This window comes from Rhamphochromis sp. 'chilingali' (assembly GCF_963969265.1).
Source record: "Rhamphochromis sp. 'chilingali' genome assembly, chromosome: 2".
NCBI lineage: Eukaryota > Metazoa > Chordata > Actinopteri > Cichliformes > Cichlidae > Rhamphochromis > Rhamphochromis sp. 'chilingali'.
In genome coordinates, this window is record NC_137930.1 from 39,008,327 (window position 1) to 39,025,035 (window position 16,709).

General features: G+C 42.8%; 2 protein-coding genes across 2 annotated transcripts in view; one reads left to right on the plus strand and one right to left on the minus strand.

The window, feature by feature from the left end:
• Window positions 1-1,636: 1,636 nt before the first annotated feature.
• Window positions 1,637-10,737, minus strand: crata (carnitine O-acetyltransferase a). Its single transcript, XM_080875383.1, has 14 exons — window positions 10,696-10,737; window positions 9,506-9,796; window positions 8,816-8,934; window positions 8,045-8,098; window positions 7,732-7,897; window positions 6,147-6,321; window positions 5,886-6,064; window positions 5,302-5,402; window positions 4,958-5,077; window positions 4,208-4,330; window positions 2,743-2,878; window positions 2,521-2,583; window positions 2,199-2,336; window positions 1,637-2,024 (listed from the first exon to the last, which is right to left on the minus strand). The coding sequence occupies exons 1-14, from the start codon at window positions 10,720-10,722 to the stop codon at window positions 1,809-1,811; spliced, it is 1,908 nt and encodes a 635-aa protein (XP_080731509.1). The 5' UTR covers window positions 10,723-10,737; the 3' UTR covers window positions 1,637-1,808.
• Window positions 10,738-10,796: 59 nt separating this feature from the next.
• The window catches only part of ptpa (protein phosphatase 2 phosphatase activator), a 30,967-nt gene continuing 25,054 nt past the window's right edge, over window positions 10,797-16,709 (plus strand). Inside the window, exons 1-5 of the mRNA XM_080875384.1 lie at window positions 10,797-11,211; window positions 13,805-13,914; window positions 15,733-15,819; window positions 16,175-16,300; window positions 16,387-16,504. Coding sequence (XP_080731510.1) covers window positions 11,139-11,211; window positions 13,805-13,914; window positions 15,733-15,819; window positions 16,175-16,300; window positions 16,387-16,504 — 514 coding nt within the window. The 5' untranslated portion in view covers window positions 10,797-11,138. The remainder of the gene's footprint in view (window positions 11,212-13,804; window positions 13,915-15,732; window positions 15,820-16,174; window positions 16,301-16,386; window positions 16,505-16,709) is intronic.

Genomic DNA, 16,709 nt, shown 5'->3' on the forward strand with positions numbered 1-16,709 from the left:
TATAAGCTTCATCTTTGGTCAGTGCCAACTACACACCTGGGCCATGTTAAATTGTGGAGCTTTTGACTTTTCGCGATACGGTGAGCCCGTGGCGCCACGGCGAATTTCGATGACTCGCCATGAAAATCTTATAGCCTCTCATTTTGTCATACATTGTCCGATCTGGACCAAAGAGCACACATATGATAAGGCTCCACCCCTGAACATATTTCAACTGCCATATTTGACATCAGGGACAGCGCCACCTAGTGGAAACAGGAAATGTCATGTTTTACACTTTGGGGTACAGTACTGTGATGGGTGACATCTGCAGCCTCAAATTTCTCTAGGAAGGCCTTAAGGAGTTGGTCTTGGGTTACAGAGAAAACTGTGACTTTTCGCGAAAGGGTGTGACCCCAGCAGCATGGCGAACTTTGATGTCTCGCCATGAAGAAACAAATTAGTGTAACTCAATGAAATCCAGTCTGATCAGTACCAGACTTTACAGGCATGATGTCAGACCCGCCCTGAACAGATTGATGTGCCCATTGTCAGGAATACGCACAGCGCCACCTAGTGGCAACAGGAAATGTCATGGCTTTAATTTTGTTGTACTGATTTTCACAGGTTCATTGTGACCACCTCAAAAGCGGTGAATATCACCATCAGTCCTTCATGATGCTTCAGTGCAAAAATTGTGACTTTAAACTGAACGGCGCATCCTGGTGGCAACGCTGTTCACCATGAACAATGAAGTGGCTTTTGAGGGGCTTGGAAAGTTTAAAAAGTCTTGAAATTTGGCCCACACCTCCAACGTGATGAAGGCTTTGTTGTTATGTGATCATTTTCATTGAATAGCGCAAAATGGCTCCGCAGCGCCCCCTACAAAATTTCAAAACATCAGCCCCTGCTCTGTGTTTTATGTCTGAAACCTGGTAAACTTATACAAGATATCAAGATGTACAAAAAAAGTCTCTTGGAGCAATATCCCAAATCCAACAGGAAGTCAGCCATTTTAAATTTAATGTGTAATTTCGGTGACATTTTCCCCTCTTTTCAGGTACCGTACTTTGACGAACTCCAAGTGATTTCATCATATTGAACCAATCTCCAGTGTGTGGAATCTAAAGACCTTTGTGATGTTAAATTGCGAAGCTTTTTACGTTCAGGGAAACGGGGTGGTCATGGCGGCACGTAGAGTTTCAGTCACTCGCCAAAAAGCAGTAATCTGCTGTCACTCAAAAACACAATGTCCAATCTCTCCCGAAGGTCGCAGGCATGATGAGACTTGAGCTCGGAAATGTTTGCTATGCCACTTGTCAGTATTGGTTAGAGCGCCACCTAGTAGGATGACTATAATAATCATGATTGACCGAGATGAAAAGTAAGCTGGTGGTTAAATGCATGAATTCCATCAATGTGACATCAGATCGGACGTGCTGGTTTTAGGTGTTGGTCGTGGCTCGACGCGCCGCGGTGCGAGGGCCCTCATAACGCTGCTTGCAGCTTTAATTTTTTTTTTTTTTTTTTAAAGATTCAAAGAGTTTTGACTTGTTGGTTTTCGGTCTGATCAGGTGATCATGTGATGGTGAAATATCCAGTCAAAACCACCAAACAGTTAAATTTTCATGCTGTAAACATGTGCTTCACTCATTCTGTGATTTTTTATTTTATTTTATTTATTTTTTAGTAACATCATAAAATCATTAGAAATGTGGAGGACAGCAGTTCTCACTGATTCAGTCTCATTTAAAGTGCATCATAAATCAAACAAATCGGCTGTCTCACTGCAGCATTTGTTTCATCTCCGGAAACGTTCGATTGGAGCCTCACAGTTTGGCTCTCGGCGCTTGCTCCAGCAGTGTCCTCATGTCCAGCAGCGCGTCCACCACTGCCTGAGCCAGCTGTGCTGCGGCTGTTTCTTTGCAGCTATTGAAAGCAGACACTGCAAAGTTGATGTGGTCGTTCATGGGGTTGTAGCACACACCGTACCCGTTGGGGACAACAGGGCCAAAGCACATGACGCAGTCGGTCTGGGATGGGACCTTTTTGAAGATATAAGAAGTAGAGGTTAGCTTGCAGGACGTTTAGATGTTTCAACTCATCTGGAGTTTGTGTTGCTCAAGTTACATAAAAAGAATTACATATACATGAAACCGCCAAGGTCGCAGGGTCACATTTTCTACTTGCATGTGTTGCTTCAGAATATTGTTGTATACCTGACTGGTAGACAGTCGATAGTGTAAGGCTTTAGTGTAGGCGGCGTCTTTCAAGACATCAGGGACGGAGAGGTTCTCTTCGATGGCCTGCATCTTCAGACCCAGCAGGTGTCTGTCGATGGCCTGACCACTGATTGCCTATGAAGGAGAGACAGAGCAAAAGCAATGATTTTTTTTTTTTTCCAGTGGATTCACTAAATATTCAGGTCCCTTCACTTTCTGCACCCATACTGTAGATGTGAGGCGAGAGTCACCTCTACTGTCACTGCAGAGATGTGCTCATTGCTGGACCTTTTACAGTCCCAGTGCTGTGAGCACTCACCATGTTAGTGTATGACTTGTGAGCCTTTACAGCCTTCTCCATGAGATCCACTTTCTCAGAGTTCTGTGTAAACAGGAAGAAGATGGAAAAATCAAACTTGCATTAAACTTGACTCACATTCATTTAACGAGTCTAGTTTAATAAAACCTGAATTTAAACAAGCCATTAAATCAAATAAAAACATTCATTCCTGGCCGCTGTATGATCAGTTTGGTGGCCGACCTGTTTGCTGGGATCGTCAAAGGCTCTGACGAAGGCGGCTGAGGCACGTGAAGCTGATCGTATCGTATCAGTACGACCGAGTCTGAACATCCGCAGGGAGGCGCTTTCATATGTGGCACAGCACTGCTGGTACATCCTGCAAGGAGAGAGGAGAGGATATTTTACCTCCAGGAACAAAAATGAGGAATTAAACTGCTCTGATGTTCAGTCACAGCTCCACTTCAGAAGACATAGTTAATTTAATTAAGATTTAAGATTTACAGAAGAATTTATATTTATATTAAATTCATATAAGAACGAAACTAAATAAAGATGACACTTGTAATCCTACCGATTACAGCAGTTTACAGAAGCATCCCAAAATCATCTCTCTGCTGAGAGATGCTTAAGAGGATCTTGCAGGACCTTTTTAAAAAAATAATTTTTTTTTTACATAACCTGGGTTTAGCTGCACTGAGATGATAAAGAAGGCTAGAAGACACACAGAGGAATAACAGGGAAAATCTTGTAAATTTTTAAATTAAAAGCCCCTACACAGACAGAGCAATGGCTCATATGATGTCCAACCTAGGGCTGGGTATCGTCACTGATTTCTAGAATCGATTCGTTTCCGATTCACAAGGTCCCGAATCCACAATTCGATTCAATTCAATTTGATTTAAATCTGGGAAATTTTGACAGTCAGAAATATTATAATTCAGATCAGTACATTTACATATTTTTGTATCTATAAAAAGGAAGCTGACACACGCAAGACTTTATCAAAGGTGTGAGCATCACAGCAGATGCCTTTGTGTCAAAGTAGCTGAAGATAAAACACAGAAAAACATGAAGGTGATTTTCCTGACCTGGGAATTTATAAAAATATTCTGCAGTACATCAAAAATGAAAGAAAACCATTAATCAACATATGAACGTTAACTCTGAAGTTACAGCGGTTTTGTTAGAGACACGGCTGCATAATTTTAAAAAGTTTACATTTGTAGTTTGGATCTTCTTTTGCTGCTGGTTCGGTCAATATTGTTTGGAGAGAGATAAAACTAACAGCTTTATGATCAGCGCAAAAAGGGCATGGACACAAAGCGCCAACAGATCAGAATCAGCAAGCTGTCGGCTTTCAACCCCGACCGTCAGCTGAGAAAGGCGACATCTCACTGATTCTGATCCGTTGGCGGGTCCGCGCTGTGTGTTTAAGTCTTTGTGCAGAATCCGTGTACCCGCTCTCATTTACTGTCTTAGCTGTTTGGTGGTTGTTGAAATTTTGTGATCTTTCACCTGAGATTCTGGCATTTCGGGAAAAATAAATTTATATTAAAAAAATCGATTCAGGATTTTAATGAATCGATTTCACGTTATCCAAGTCAGAATCGATTTTAATCGATAAATCGATTATAAAAACCCACCCCTAGTCCAACCTCTGTGCTACAGTTAGAAAGCCAGGCACTAACACCAACCAGCGCCTCACCTGTAGTAGGCCAGCTGCAGCGCCATCTGGATGAAGGCATCGGGACTCATCTTGTGGGCTTTTGGGAAGTTTTTTCCAAAGTGTCCGAAAACCATCACCCTCATGTCCAGGTCCTGGGCTAGTCTGTAAGGGAAAGAGGTCACATTTACACTGACTGTTAACACGTATGCAGTCAGCAAGTTTGGACAACATTGTTGTACCAGAGTATTTAGACTATGATTTTCAGTATCATCATATTAAGATGTTCTTCTTTCCTTTACATAAGGAGATGATATATTTCCATTTGCCTTGTTGTGTGCTGCACAAAAGCCCCACCAGAGGGCAGTATGTACTTGTAAACAATCTGCTGAGCTCAGCGAGATGTGAAACTGGCCACAAAGCGTATTAAAGCGGCAGTATATTTAGCTTTGTCCTACCGATACAGATAAGCTAGGTCACACAGATTAAGCTTGAAGAAAACTTTGGATAAAGAGGGTAAAGCTTCTAACTGGATTCATTTTTAGTCCCCAAGAAAAAAAACACAAGTTAAGAAAATCAAGAAAAAAAAAGAAAAGAAAAGAAAAAAATCACAACCCATATGTTAGCTTTTTCATATTCACATGTCAGTACTGAACAAGGTTATCTCTTTATGTTTGTTTTACACACAACTGCTCAAATCTATATCAAATTATACCTGGGTTAACACAAATATTGTCCTGAAAAAATAAAATATTGCCCAAACATGATACTCATCCCAAATGCTGCCCTCACGTGTTCATGCTGTTCTTGGCCTCCTCGATGTCTTTCTTGATATCCGGCGTGATGTGGAAGTCTAATTTCCGCGGCATGGGTAAAGGCACCATGGGAGACCGCACCATCTCAGGCTTCCTCCTGTAAACACAAAGAGAAAACAAAACATACACAGACTCTGTGTTTACACCAGAAAAAGAAATCTGAATGAGTGGATGAGATGGAAATTGAGCTGCAGAGAGCAACTGAAACAAATGTAGTGCTTTCAAACATGTCCAATCACGCTGTGGTGAACATTCCCATACCAGAGGCTCTAAAGGGTTCCTCTATGAAAATAAACTGAAGATAATCTGTGACCTACTTACGTGTACTCTACAACGTGGTCGATCAGGGCTACGATGGGTGGACCTTCAGCCGGAGCGTGCTCGTAGTTTGCTCCACACGCCCCATCCTCTCCAACAATGAACTGGAAGACAGAAGAAAAAACATTTAAGGAAAACACTGCACGTTTTCTCTATTGCTGAGGGATTTAACGGCCTTATTATATTATTATTACAGTAACCACAGTTCCAGTTTATCAAACATCAAAGCCCACTGAAGAGAGACCAAACCACCAGGGTGAGGAAACCAGGCCTTGCTGCAGGAGACAGGTTCAGAAACATCAAATGTCTTGATGCATGAAAACATGCATCCACTCATGTTTTTCAGCTAAAACTGTCCTGCAGTCTAAGATACAGCCACCTTCCTTCAGTTAAACTTGTTGTTTGTTAAGAGTTTGAGGGATTTAAAGGCTCTTCTGTAATACTGATGTTTCTCTTACAACACTTCAAGCTGAATTTAGGCTGAGTGAGAGAGAAACATCTGCATGTACAGACACCTTGGCGTGCAGGCTGTCTAATGAGGTTGTTGCTGTCTTTTGTGATCACTGTTGTATGCACGTGCAGGTCACCTGCAGCGTCTTGTCGAACCAGCGGTTGCCACTGTTCCACTGGCTGCCTCCTCCGTGCAGCATCTGGATGGCGGCACAGCTGCGGTAAAGCTCATTAGACACCCGAGGCATCGCTCCATCCAGACACAGTGTGAAGATGCTCCTCTGGATAGCCAGCACCGACTCTTTGTTGGTTTTATCTGCACACACAAAACAAAAAGTGACTAAACTGCTCCACAGACTAGCAGCTCTCATAACACAGTCAGCGTCCTGTTGGCTCACCTTTGATGAGGTTGAGGTAGGCTTTGCCCCACGAGTCTCGGTGCTGCGTGGTGAGGATGCCGACAGGCTCCGAGTTGGAGTTTGCTGAGGCACTGCAGATCCTCTCCAGCTGGACGCAGAGCTGATCTGCAGTCAGCGGAGTTCCGGCGCTGTTGTACACGTCCAGCACAAAGAACTGGATCCAAGTGGAAGAAAGAGGTTAAGTCAGAAATCAGTCTGCCAGATGCAGATGCAACAAAAGCTGGTGTCCAGACCTGTGTCTAACACATTCTTTGAATAGTTCCTGATTTAAATTAGGAAGCAAAAGTGCTAGAGTGGTAACTTTGGGGGATTTGTTAATCTTTCTACTAGGGTGACATACAAACATTCATCCATCACAAGTGATTAATATACTAATTTGTTTCTTAAAAACAAGCCCAGTCAAAGTTGTTTTTTTTTTATGAATCAAAAATGCAAAAGATGAAGGAAATGATCCTGAAACTAGAAGAGCGCTCAGTTCCTCCTTTTATATGAATCACAAAAGGTTTATGTCTGTGGGTATAGATCTGCAAACCTATATAAATATTACTACTTTGGAAGAATGTATTAGGGGGTAATGCTAACTGCAGGCTAATAGCCTGGAACAAACCCTGGAATACTGTATGGCATTAGCTGAATATCGCCCCCTAATGGTGGATGCAGTGAAGAAAAAAACCCCCAAAAGGTCCCAGTGTTTAAAACTCTCAGCCTTAAAATTAATTACTAACAACAGCAAGCAGCTAGACTCTTAATAAATAGGATGGCTGACTGACTGACTGTGCTTTTCTATTGTTTCTAAAATGCGTAAAGCAGTGCCAGGACTGCTAAAGGCCATGCTCGCTCAGATGTGCCAACTACAAAGCAAGTTTAACATATCCAGGATCGCTTTACTCATCTAGTTTCATTTATTATCACCAGTCAGGATAGGTGATAAAGATAACACATCACTGTTCAATCAAGCTATGAGTGTGTTCACTCAAAATCTTAAAATCTGAAGCAGAGAAAATACATAGCCTATGCATTTTGATTTTTCAGCCCCGGTGGTTTTAGATTAGATAAAACTTTATTAATCCCTCAAGTAGGTTCCTCCGGGAAATCCTTCTTTTTTTAAAAGAGCAAGTAAAAATTATATATATATATTAAAAAAAAAGAAAAAAGAATTCAAACTAATAACTACAGCGGTCCCCTTGTATAACGCCGTTCACCTTTCGTGTCCTCACTGATTTTTTGTGTGCAATTTTGACTCTGAAGTGTTGCACTGTATGTTTGTAAGTTTTCTCCCCAACAAACGCAACAATGTCGACGAAACATTTTGCACCGTCAAAGGCACCTTTGGTAGCACACAAAAGGCAGAGGAAGATGCTAACCATCGCACAAAAAGTTGGACTTCTGAACATCTGTTATTTCAAACATAGCCTGCCGGCCTGTTTCCGTGGCCAGAACACCACACAGGTTTCACGTGGCTGCTCCGTTCAGACCCATGAAAGTGCCGAGTGTACTCTGGAAAACTCGAGTTTACCGTGTTTGCTGATCTCTAACGTCAGGCTGCAGAAGGCGAGCTGCTTACCTGGAAGTTGTGCACTACGGTGATGTGTTTGGGGGGTCGTGAGCTCTTGGCGTGGTTCACCACCAAGTCTCTCTTCAGACCAGGGATCCGGCATGATGACAGCACCTCGTAGTACTGATTCATGCAGAGAGGCTTCCCTCCCAGGTACTCGACCGGAAGAGTTTCACTGAAAGAAAAATATTCTATCATTTACTGCATGCTTCGGTTTGACTGATTAAAACGTATTCAGGATCATGTTATCTCATTAAAATATAAAATTTCATCCCTGCTGAACATAACTGAATAAAAACCACATTTTAAAATACGTACTCACTTATCAATCATTGTCTTAAAGTCCAAAACGCCTGCTATCAGTTTAGCTGCAAACCTGAAGACAGATAGACAGAGATCAATATAATCTATTGAGTTTCAGTGACAGGAGCCCAGAGATTCACAGGGTATGCCAAAGAAAATGCTGAAAAAACATGAAACTTTGACAAGGGAAAAGAAAAAAGGAAAGGAGTAAAGGAAAGGAAAGATGAAATAAAAAGAAGGAAAAAATAGGGGAAAGGGAGGGAGAGGAAATGAGGAAGTGAGAGTGAGAACAAAAAGGAAATGAAGGATAAAAAAGTAGATGAAAAAGTAGACGAAAGAGTAGAAGAAGAAGAGGAAGATGATGCAAGCTTATGAGTGGGTGGAAGGAAGGAAGGAAGGAATGAAGGAAGGAAGGAAGGAAGGAAGGTTCAAAGATCCACATCTTTTATTTACTTCAATGACTGAACTGAATGTGTTTATGATGGACACATGGATTCAGACCTAACCCTAAACACCACATGTTCAGTGGCGTTCACATTTTAGTCTAAAAACATGACATTTAGTCAAAATCTATTTGTTGCATCTTTTTTTTTTTTTTCAAAAAGCCAAAAAAAAAAATGGACAAAATTAATTTGGTCCAACCAGATCCTGTAAAAACAAACAATTCAGTCATCATCAGGGAAATCAAGGTGCATGACTTTATACTGCAGGGAAAGAGACACCGAAAACCTGTTTGGGATTCAGAGCAATAAAGAGACTCTGACATTTGGAAGAAGCTGCATGTGATCACCTTATTTGTCCTTTCTTATCACTGAAGTTCATGCGAGGCAAAACCAACCCAGGACTTGAATGGACGACCACAGGCAAACGATAGTCGAGGTAAGCCACCTGAACCCACCACTGTGACAGCTAAAGAGAGACAAACACACAGATAGGCACTGAGTGGATCACACACCAAGAAGAAGGACACAAAATAACTTTGTTATCAGATTTTCCTTTAAAGAAGAAATATTAGATCTTACAGAAAGACCCCTTAGCCTCTTCCTCACCAACAACAAAAACTAAGATGAGGCAGGACGTCTGACGTCAACACTGCATAAAAAAGGTTGAGAAGAAACTGCTCTAGACAGTCAGTTTTTTTCTACTCTTAGGTCTGTGTGATGTCATACAGGAATATCATTAATATGGTCAAATCAGGCACAGAAGTCACACCCTCCTGTTCTTTGAGAGGGGTCAGCCAATCAGAAGAAAGTTGGCTGTGAGGAGTGTGAGGAAGTGAAATCTGACTTATTTCACACAGAGGAAGAATTAAAAGCCCAAAGTAAGAAAAAGGGGTATTATTTTGAACTGAAATTCAAACAAAGCTACTCTAGCAGAGTCCACAAATGAGAGTATGGAGGTGGAAATAAGCACCATAAGTCTAGTTTAATATATTTAAAGGACCAGAGTGCCAAAAACAAGGTCCCCTTTTTGAGCTCACCCAGTTCTCAGTTTTGGATGCCCTCTTCTCCAGACCCCTTTGCAGCCTCTCTCCAAGCCCTCCAGCTCGCTGAAACTCCTCCAGCAGCCCTTTGGTGTGCTTCAGCTCGTCTGCCTCCACAATGGGCTCTAGGGCGGCAAGGTATCGCTCACAGGTCTGCTGCAAAGTGGGGACAGGCAGGCATGGCAGCCCCTTCTGGTGGGTGAAGTATCGGCCAGCGGCTCGAGTGGCTGATACTGGTTTGACCAAGAAACTGGTCTTCACAAAACCGCAGGTCTTCATCATCCCCACCTTTAACAGAGAAATAAGAGAAATGACATTAAGACAAAAGGTTTGACTGCCACAGCGGATCATCAGCCACTCCCACAGCACATCTCACCACCTCTCGCTGTCCTCATTCATGTCCTGCACCATCCTCCCATACTTCCCTGCCACTCCTGACTTCCTCATGCACTATAACATTTCCTCTCTTGGCACCCTATCATATGCTTTCTCTATAGCCACTTCTCCATAAACACTGTCAAAGCAAACCTCACATCTACAGTGCTCTTTTCTTGGCATGAAGTCACCCTCCTGCTTGCTGATCCTCAACTCTCTCCTTAACCCAGCTTCAACAACCTTTTCCCATAACTTCATGGTATGGCTCACCAGCTTTATACCTCTGTAGTTATTACAGCTTTGCATATTAGTTTCATGGGGAAAACTAACATCACAGGATAATGAGCAGAGGGTCAACAGCAAACCTACAAAACCAGATTATGATTCAACCAAAGAGTATTTAATGTGTTTAAAAGGTGTGCACACATGCTAATCTCATCGGTTTATTGTATTTATGTTGTAGCATCTGCTTTTAATCCAACTTACACAGGCTTGGACTACATTAAAGGTATCTTTAAAGCTGCAGTCACGCTGGTGTTCCACTGTCTTTGAGCTAAATTCACCTTTCACCCACTTCTGTAATTGCCGGTGCGTTAAATATTAGCCACAGCTAACAGCTAACAAACAGAATTTTCCGCCTAGTAGCAGCAGCGAGCTAATTAACTTACTCTAGCTCAGAAAAAAAATCGAGTCTCGGGTGAATTAATTAACGTGGATGTCATTAATTCTGTCAGAGTGTGAAAGCTGAACTCGGGGGGTGGGGGACACACAAACAAACCAACAGTCAGTCCGCTAAAGCTGCCGTTACTCACCACAGATCTGCTGCAAATGCCCCACATTCTGCAGTCGGAGGTAGAAACGCCCACAAAAACACAGAGAGCAGTCCAATGAAGCACAGAGTCCGGCCACCACGATCTTACACAGCTTTATTTTTTTTTTTTCGTCAGGCGGGCGGTGCTGTAGCCTGACTGCACAGCCTCTCTGCAGCTGCTCAGTGCTTTATCTGCTAAAGTTACTCAGCTGGAAAAGAGCCGGGGTGGCCGGCTGCCCCAGATGCAATAAATAAGTGGCAGAGTAGCAGTTATGCGCACTTATAAGTACAAATTCGATGTAACCTCTTAGTTTCTCGTTTTACCTCCACTATACGAAAGCATTAAATGTACTTTAAGATAAAAGTTTGATTTTCAACAATTTGAGAAATCTTGGGGTGCCACTCAGTATGCGAACATGTGGGGGCAGTACTGAGCCATGAGTAATGAGTCTGCCGGGAAAACACACCACGAAGAAGACTGTCAGGCTCGCCATGGCGGAAACAGAGCAGCAGTCAGGTAAAGCTCGGCTTGATGCTCGTGCTCGGCGTCAGCAGTGTGTCGTGTGATGTTTATTTGACGCTTTCAAGGCAGTGACCTTTAGAAACGAGGCTTTAGGGTTTGATTTAAGGGCTGTTAGATGAACCTGGAAGCCAAGAGTCGTCCACACTCACTGACTGCAGGTTCTCCACCTGGGCTGGTTGTATTTGAACTCTGTGGCGCAAATACGGTGATGTTAGCAGACTTTAGCACAGTCTGACAGAGACACAGTCTCCTTACCTGGCTGTGTGTGAGGTGTCAGCTTGCACACAGTGAGTAAAAAGTACTCAGTACTTTCTGGCTGCTAACCGGAGTCAGCACATTGATTAGTGTCGTCTTTAAAGGGGACCTCGATTCCTGTGCTTGAATAAAGTTGTTGAAAACACACTGGAAAGATTATTAAATTACTTTACTAATACTAGGTATTGAATGTCGGTGAACAGGCATATCCTTTCAAGCAGAGAAAAAGGTCTGCAGATGCAGTGTTTGCTTTCAGAGTATTGATGGAGAAGGTCAGAAGGAGCTTCACTGTGTCTTTGGATTTAGAGAAAGCTTATGATAATAGGGCGCTAAGAGAAGAACCGTGGTACTTCTGGGTTGAAGGTGGGTTTACATCAGCGGTCGTCTTTGAGCTTATTTGCAATTCAATTTTATTTATATAGCACCAAATCACAACAAAAGTCGCCTCAAGGCGCTTCATAGATACAGAGAAAAACCCAACAATCATATGACCCCCTATGAGCAAGCACTTTGGCGACAGTGGGAAGGAAAAACTCCCTTTTAACAGGAAGAAACCTCTGGCAGAACCAGGCTTAGGGAGGGGCGGCCATCTGCTGCGACCGGTTGGGGTGAGAGAAGGAAGACAGGATAAAAGACATGCTGTGGAAGAGAGACAGAGGTTAATAACAGATATGATTCAATGCAGAGAGGTCTATTAACACGGAGTGAGCGAGAAAGGTGACTGGAAAGGAAAAACTCAATGCATCATGGGAATCCCTGGCAGCCTACGTCTATTGCAGCATAACTAAGGGGGGATTCAGGGTCACCTGGTCCAGCCCTAACTATATGCTTTAGCAAAAAGGAAAGTTTTAAGCCTAATCTTAAAAGTAGAGATAGTGTCTGTCTCCCGAATCCAAACTGGAAGCTGGTTCCACAGAAGAGGGGCCTGAAAACTGAAGGCTCTGCCTCCCATTCTACTTTTAAATACTCTAGGAACAACAAGTAGGCCTGCAGAGCGAGAGCGAAGTGCTCTAATAGGGTGATATGGTACTACAAGGTCATTAAGATAAGATGGGGTCTGATTATTTAAGACCTGATGTTGATGCACAGGTCTCTGTGGACTATAATGTTTACAGGTGCAGGAGGGTCTGGAGAGAAGAGGAAGAATACATGTGTGCGAATAGGAGGGGCAGGTGTAACGATGATGCTGCAAGGAATAAAAGTAGTGAAGATGGATGAGTTTAAATACCTGGTTGTCAACCATACAAAGCACCAGACAACACTGAAGAGAGGTTGGAGACTGGTGTCGGAGATTTGTGATAGAAGGGTAGCAAAAAGAGTGAAAGTAAATATTAACAAGATAGTAGTAAGACCTGCTGTGATGTATGGTTAGGAGATGGTGACGATGACAAAAAAGAACAGGAGGCTGAGGTAGAGGTGGCAGAGATGAAGATGTTCAGATTTTGATTGGGGTTGACCAGAATGAACAGGTTCAGAAAGGAGAACATCAGAGGGACCGATCAGGTTTAACGTGTGGGAGACAAAGGATGTTAAACATGGAAGGAAAAGAAGCAGACCACAGAGAAGATTCGTGGATCAAACGAAGGAGGACGTGCAGAGGGTTGGTGTGACAGACGAGGATTCGATGGAGGCAGATGATCAGCTGTGGCAATCCCTAAAGGGAGCAGCTGAAAGAGCATTAACCATAGACTGTATATAAAAGATTAATGTAACTGTGATGTCACCCACTAGTTCAAAAATCTGTTTTTGATGCTTTGAGTTTAACTTTTTGGCTGTCACCAAACATAAGTGAGAAAGCGATTGATTTTTGACTCTAAATGGCGATAACATTTACTAAATAAACTTCATGTTTGTTTTGGTAACTGAGTCCATAACATCATCGGGAAAGTGTTTACTCAGATCATAAATCAAGACTGAAGTAGGCTTATTTTCTCATAAACGGCTATACAGTCTAATCTTTGCAACCTGGAGCCACCCCCTGCTGGACATTACAGAGAGTGCAGGTTTACATCTCAGACTGTATAGAAAAGATGGAAACACCCACTGGTTTTTGACTCAGCCTCATTGTTATTCGCCCCCATTTTAGGTTTTTGAGGCCAACGTGACCATATTAGGACAAGAGGGTGAAATTAGATGTTGACTCTAGGGGACTGGCTTGCTTATGGAGCCTCTAGTGGACATTAGAGGAACTGTAGCTTTTGGTGCATCACTTATCAGCTCGAGTGGTTGAAGTTTAGTTAAGAGCAGTGTGCAGCCGGAGCTTTTGGCTCATGGGGATTACTTATTTATGCACTGATGTCATGAAAATTCTCTGTTCTGAATTATTTTTTAGGATCCACTCCTGAAGATGAAGCCCCCGAGGAGGGGGCCAGCTTCACCTTTATGGTGCCCAAGAAAGAAATCAGCATGGTGCCTGACATGGGAAAGTGGAAGCGCTCTCAGGTTGGTTCCTCCCTGTGGGCGTGTGCACGCGTCTTCTTCGAGAGTTGTCTGTCATATTGAACGTGATATAACCATCGACTATGAAGGAAAAGTGTGGCTGTGAGTCGTTTCTGGAGGCTTTCGGCTGTCACATGGTGAAATTGGTGACAAAGATGGTGCTGTAGAGGGCACTCCACCAGAAACCGCCATCTGATTGTTTTGGATGCTACCAGGTTGCCTCTGTTGCCTGTAATTTGTGAGGAAGATGTCATCTGCAACAAACTTGTTAGCAAGTATTCAGTGATTTTTCAGTTTTGGTCGCCTCCTTGGTTACTTTGCCAGCACTGAGGGCGCAAGCACTCGCCACTCAGACAAAATCTTCACATGAGTTCTGATATAGGAGGAGAAGATCTCAAAATTGGAAGCAAAGGATTTTTCCCAGAGTGTTTGAAGAGAAGTCCTCCTCATGAAAAATATCGGCAGCTGTGGCAATCTGCTAGCAACCAGATCCATCACCAGGTGGTTTCCCTAATAAAATCTGACAAGGAGCACATGTTTTTTTCCCCAATGACATGGTTGCTGGTGGGGGGCCCTACTGACTGACTTTAGTAATCAATTCTCCAAACTTCAGCAAACACTCAATAAACCTGTTAGAGGATACTAATTTTTCGTTGCCACCAGTGGTTGCCAGTAGAGCAGGGCGATATGACCAAAAATATTTATCACGATATACATTTGAAAATTTGTGATAACGATATAACTGACGATATAATTGACACTAGACAAAATACTTTACAACTCCACAACTTTATTAGTGCAAAAACCCCATCAATGTATTTTCACTTAAACAAGCTGCTGGTTTTTTTTTTTATGTGCATTAAAGTTGTGCAAATTCCTTGCTGACAGTTTAACCAAAAGGTTGCGTATGGGAAAGGAATTACTGCTGTACCATGTGTGAAACAAAAAATAAATAAATAAATAAAAGACATTTCCAGTGGAAATTGGCCGACATATCCTCAGCATAACCATGTATAATATCCACAAAACTTAAAAAGTGGTTATACACACACAATACGGTAATATTATGTTGAAGCACTGTACGTATCACTCCGCGAGGCTCCTGCCTACGATAGCCGTAATGCTCCGACAATCCATCAAGTTCGTAGCTTAGCAAAGTCGTACTAAAACATTTGACAGATTTTCGAGCGCCGTGTACGACATAAAACCGTTTCGAGGTCAGTAAACAAAACCAGAATTCATACATAAGGCACACGGGATTATAAGGGGACCTGTTGATTTTCAGAAAAATCAAAGGATTGATTTTAAGTGTGCCGTATTTTCCAAACAACACGGTAATAACGACGGCCCGCTAGCATGCTCTACCAAAAATAGTGCTTTGTTGCGTATCTGACGGGCGAAAGCTAAACCAGTTCCACACCACTGAAGTTGCAGCATTTTTACAAACTAATTCTGGTTCATCTGTTTCATTCAATGATCCGCTTTCGCTCTTCTCATTCTGCATCGCAGCCATATGCGTATGTAAACAAAGGCACTGCGCATGCGCGTTTTACCCATATTCTATCGCGATATTTCATTTTCCTATCGTTGCCCAAAATTACACCGGTATTACCGTGAACGGTATGCTATAGCCCAGCCCTAGTTGCCAGATGGTTGCAGACTGTTCTCTAGGCTTGTGTGACTGACCTTATGTTGTCACCTTGTTTGTCACATTGCCAAAATGGAGGACAAGTTAACATCAAATGTTTAGCAGTCACATGTATGCCATACTGCTGGAACACTGGTCTGATGTGTGTTTTTAACTTGCCTCTCTGCTTTCAGGCCTACGCTGACTACATAGGCTTTATTCTGACGCTGAACGAAGGTGTGAAGGGAAAGAAGCTCACATGTGAATATAAAGTGTCTGAGGTACGTGATCTGCTGGTTTTTGTATACTAAACCAGCAGATCTGCTGCGTAGCAAGAGAAACGCAGCAGAGCAGAGCATCAGCTGTCATTTAACGCCTGTCAGGTTAAACTTTGTCTGTAGAGAATATTTGGTGCATTTTAAAGTGCCAAGCTGATAGTTTGGTGATGTTAACCAGAAAATGTGGCCTCGTGCATGTGTCACATATAACCACACTACAAGTAAGAGCAACAAAAATGAAGAAAGCATTAAAATAAAGAATTTCGATTTTAGAGAAACCAACAGGCTTGAGCTGGTTTGTTATCTGCCCCGACTCACGATGGTCCTGCTGCAGTCACTGCCTTGTTACTTTTCCCAGACGGTGGAGAAGCTCATGGATCTTCTGGGAACTCTGGACCGATGGATAAATGAGACGCCTCCCGTCGACCAGCCGTCACGCTTCGGAAATAAGGCGTACAGAACCTGGTTCGCCAAACTAGATCAGGTCGGTACGCTCACACATGTTCTAACACACATCCATGCACATGGGCTGTGGCTAGCAGTTAATTTATTTGTATGTTTTGTTTGTAGGAAGCAGAGGCACTGGTGTCGGTGGTCCTCCCTGCTGATAAACATGCAGCAGCTCCAGAGATTGCTGTCTATCTCAAAGAGTCTGTGGGAAACTCCACCAGGATAGACTACGGCACAGGTAACAGTGCTCTATGTCACTCCAGTTATCAGTTAGCTTTGATTGGTTATGTTGCTACCGGATCTTTATTTCCTCCACAAATCAAAAAAAAGTTGTTGCTCCACCTGAACTTGTTGCAGCTGTTGTTGTTGTTCTTTAGTAGTTTTGCATCGTCTCATCAGTGCTGGCCCAAAGCATTGCTCTGGTCTACAGCAGCAGTAAAACT

Excerpts from the sequence above, each read along its gene's own strand:
- crata (XM_080875383.1), bottom strand. The coding sequence starts at position 10,722 with ATGTGGGGCATTTGCAGCAGATCTGTG. Across the intron at positions 8,935-9,505 it reads CATCCAAAACTGAGAACTGG|CTGTCACAGTGGTGGGTTCA; the intron begins GTGAGCTCAAAA and ends GTCTCTCTTTAG. Across the intron at positions 4,331-4,957 it reads GCCAAGAACAGCATGAACAC|ACTAGCCCAGGACCTGGACA; the intron begins GTGAGGGCAGCA and ends TTTCCCTTACAG.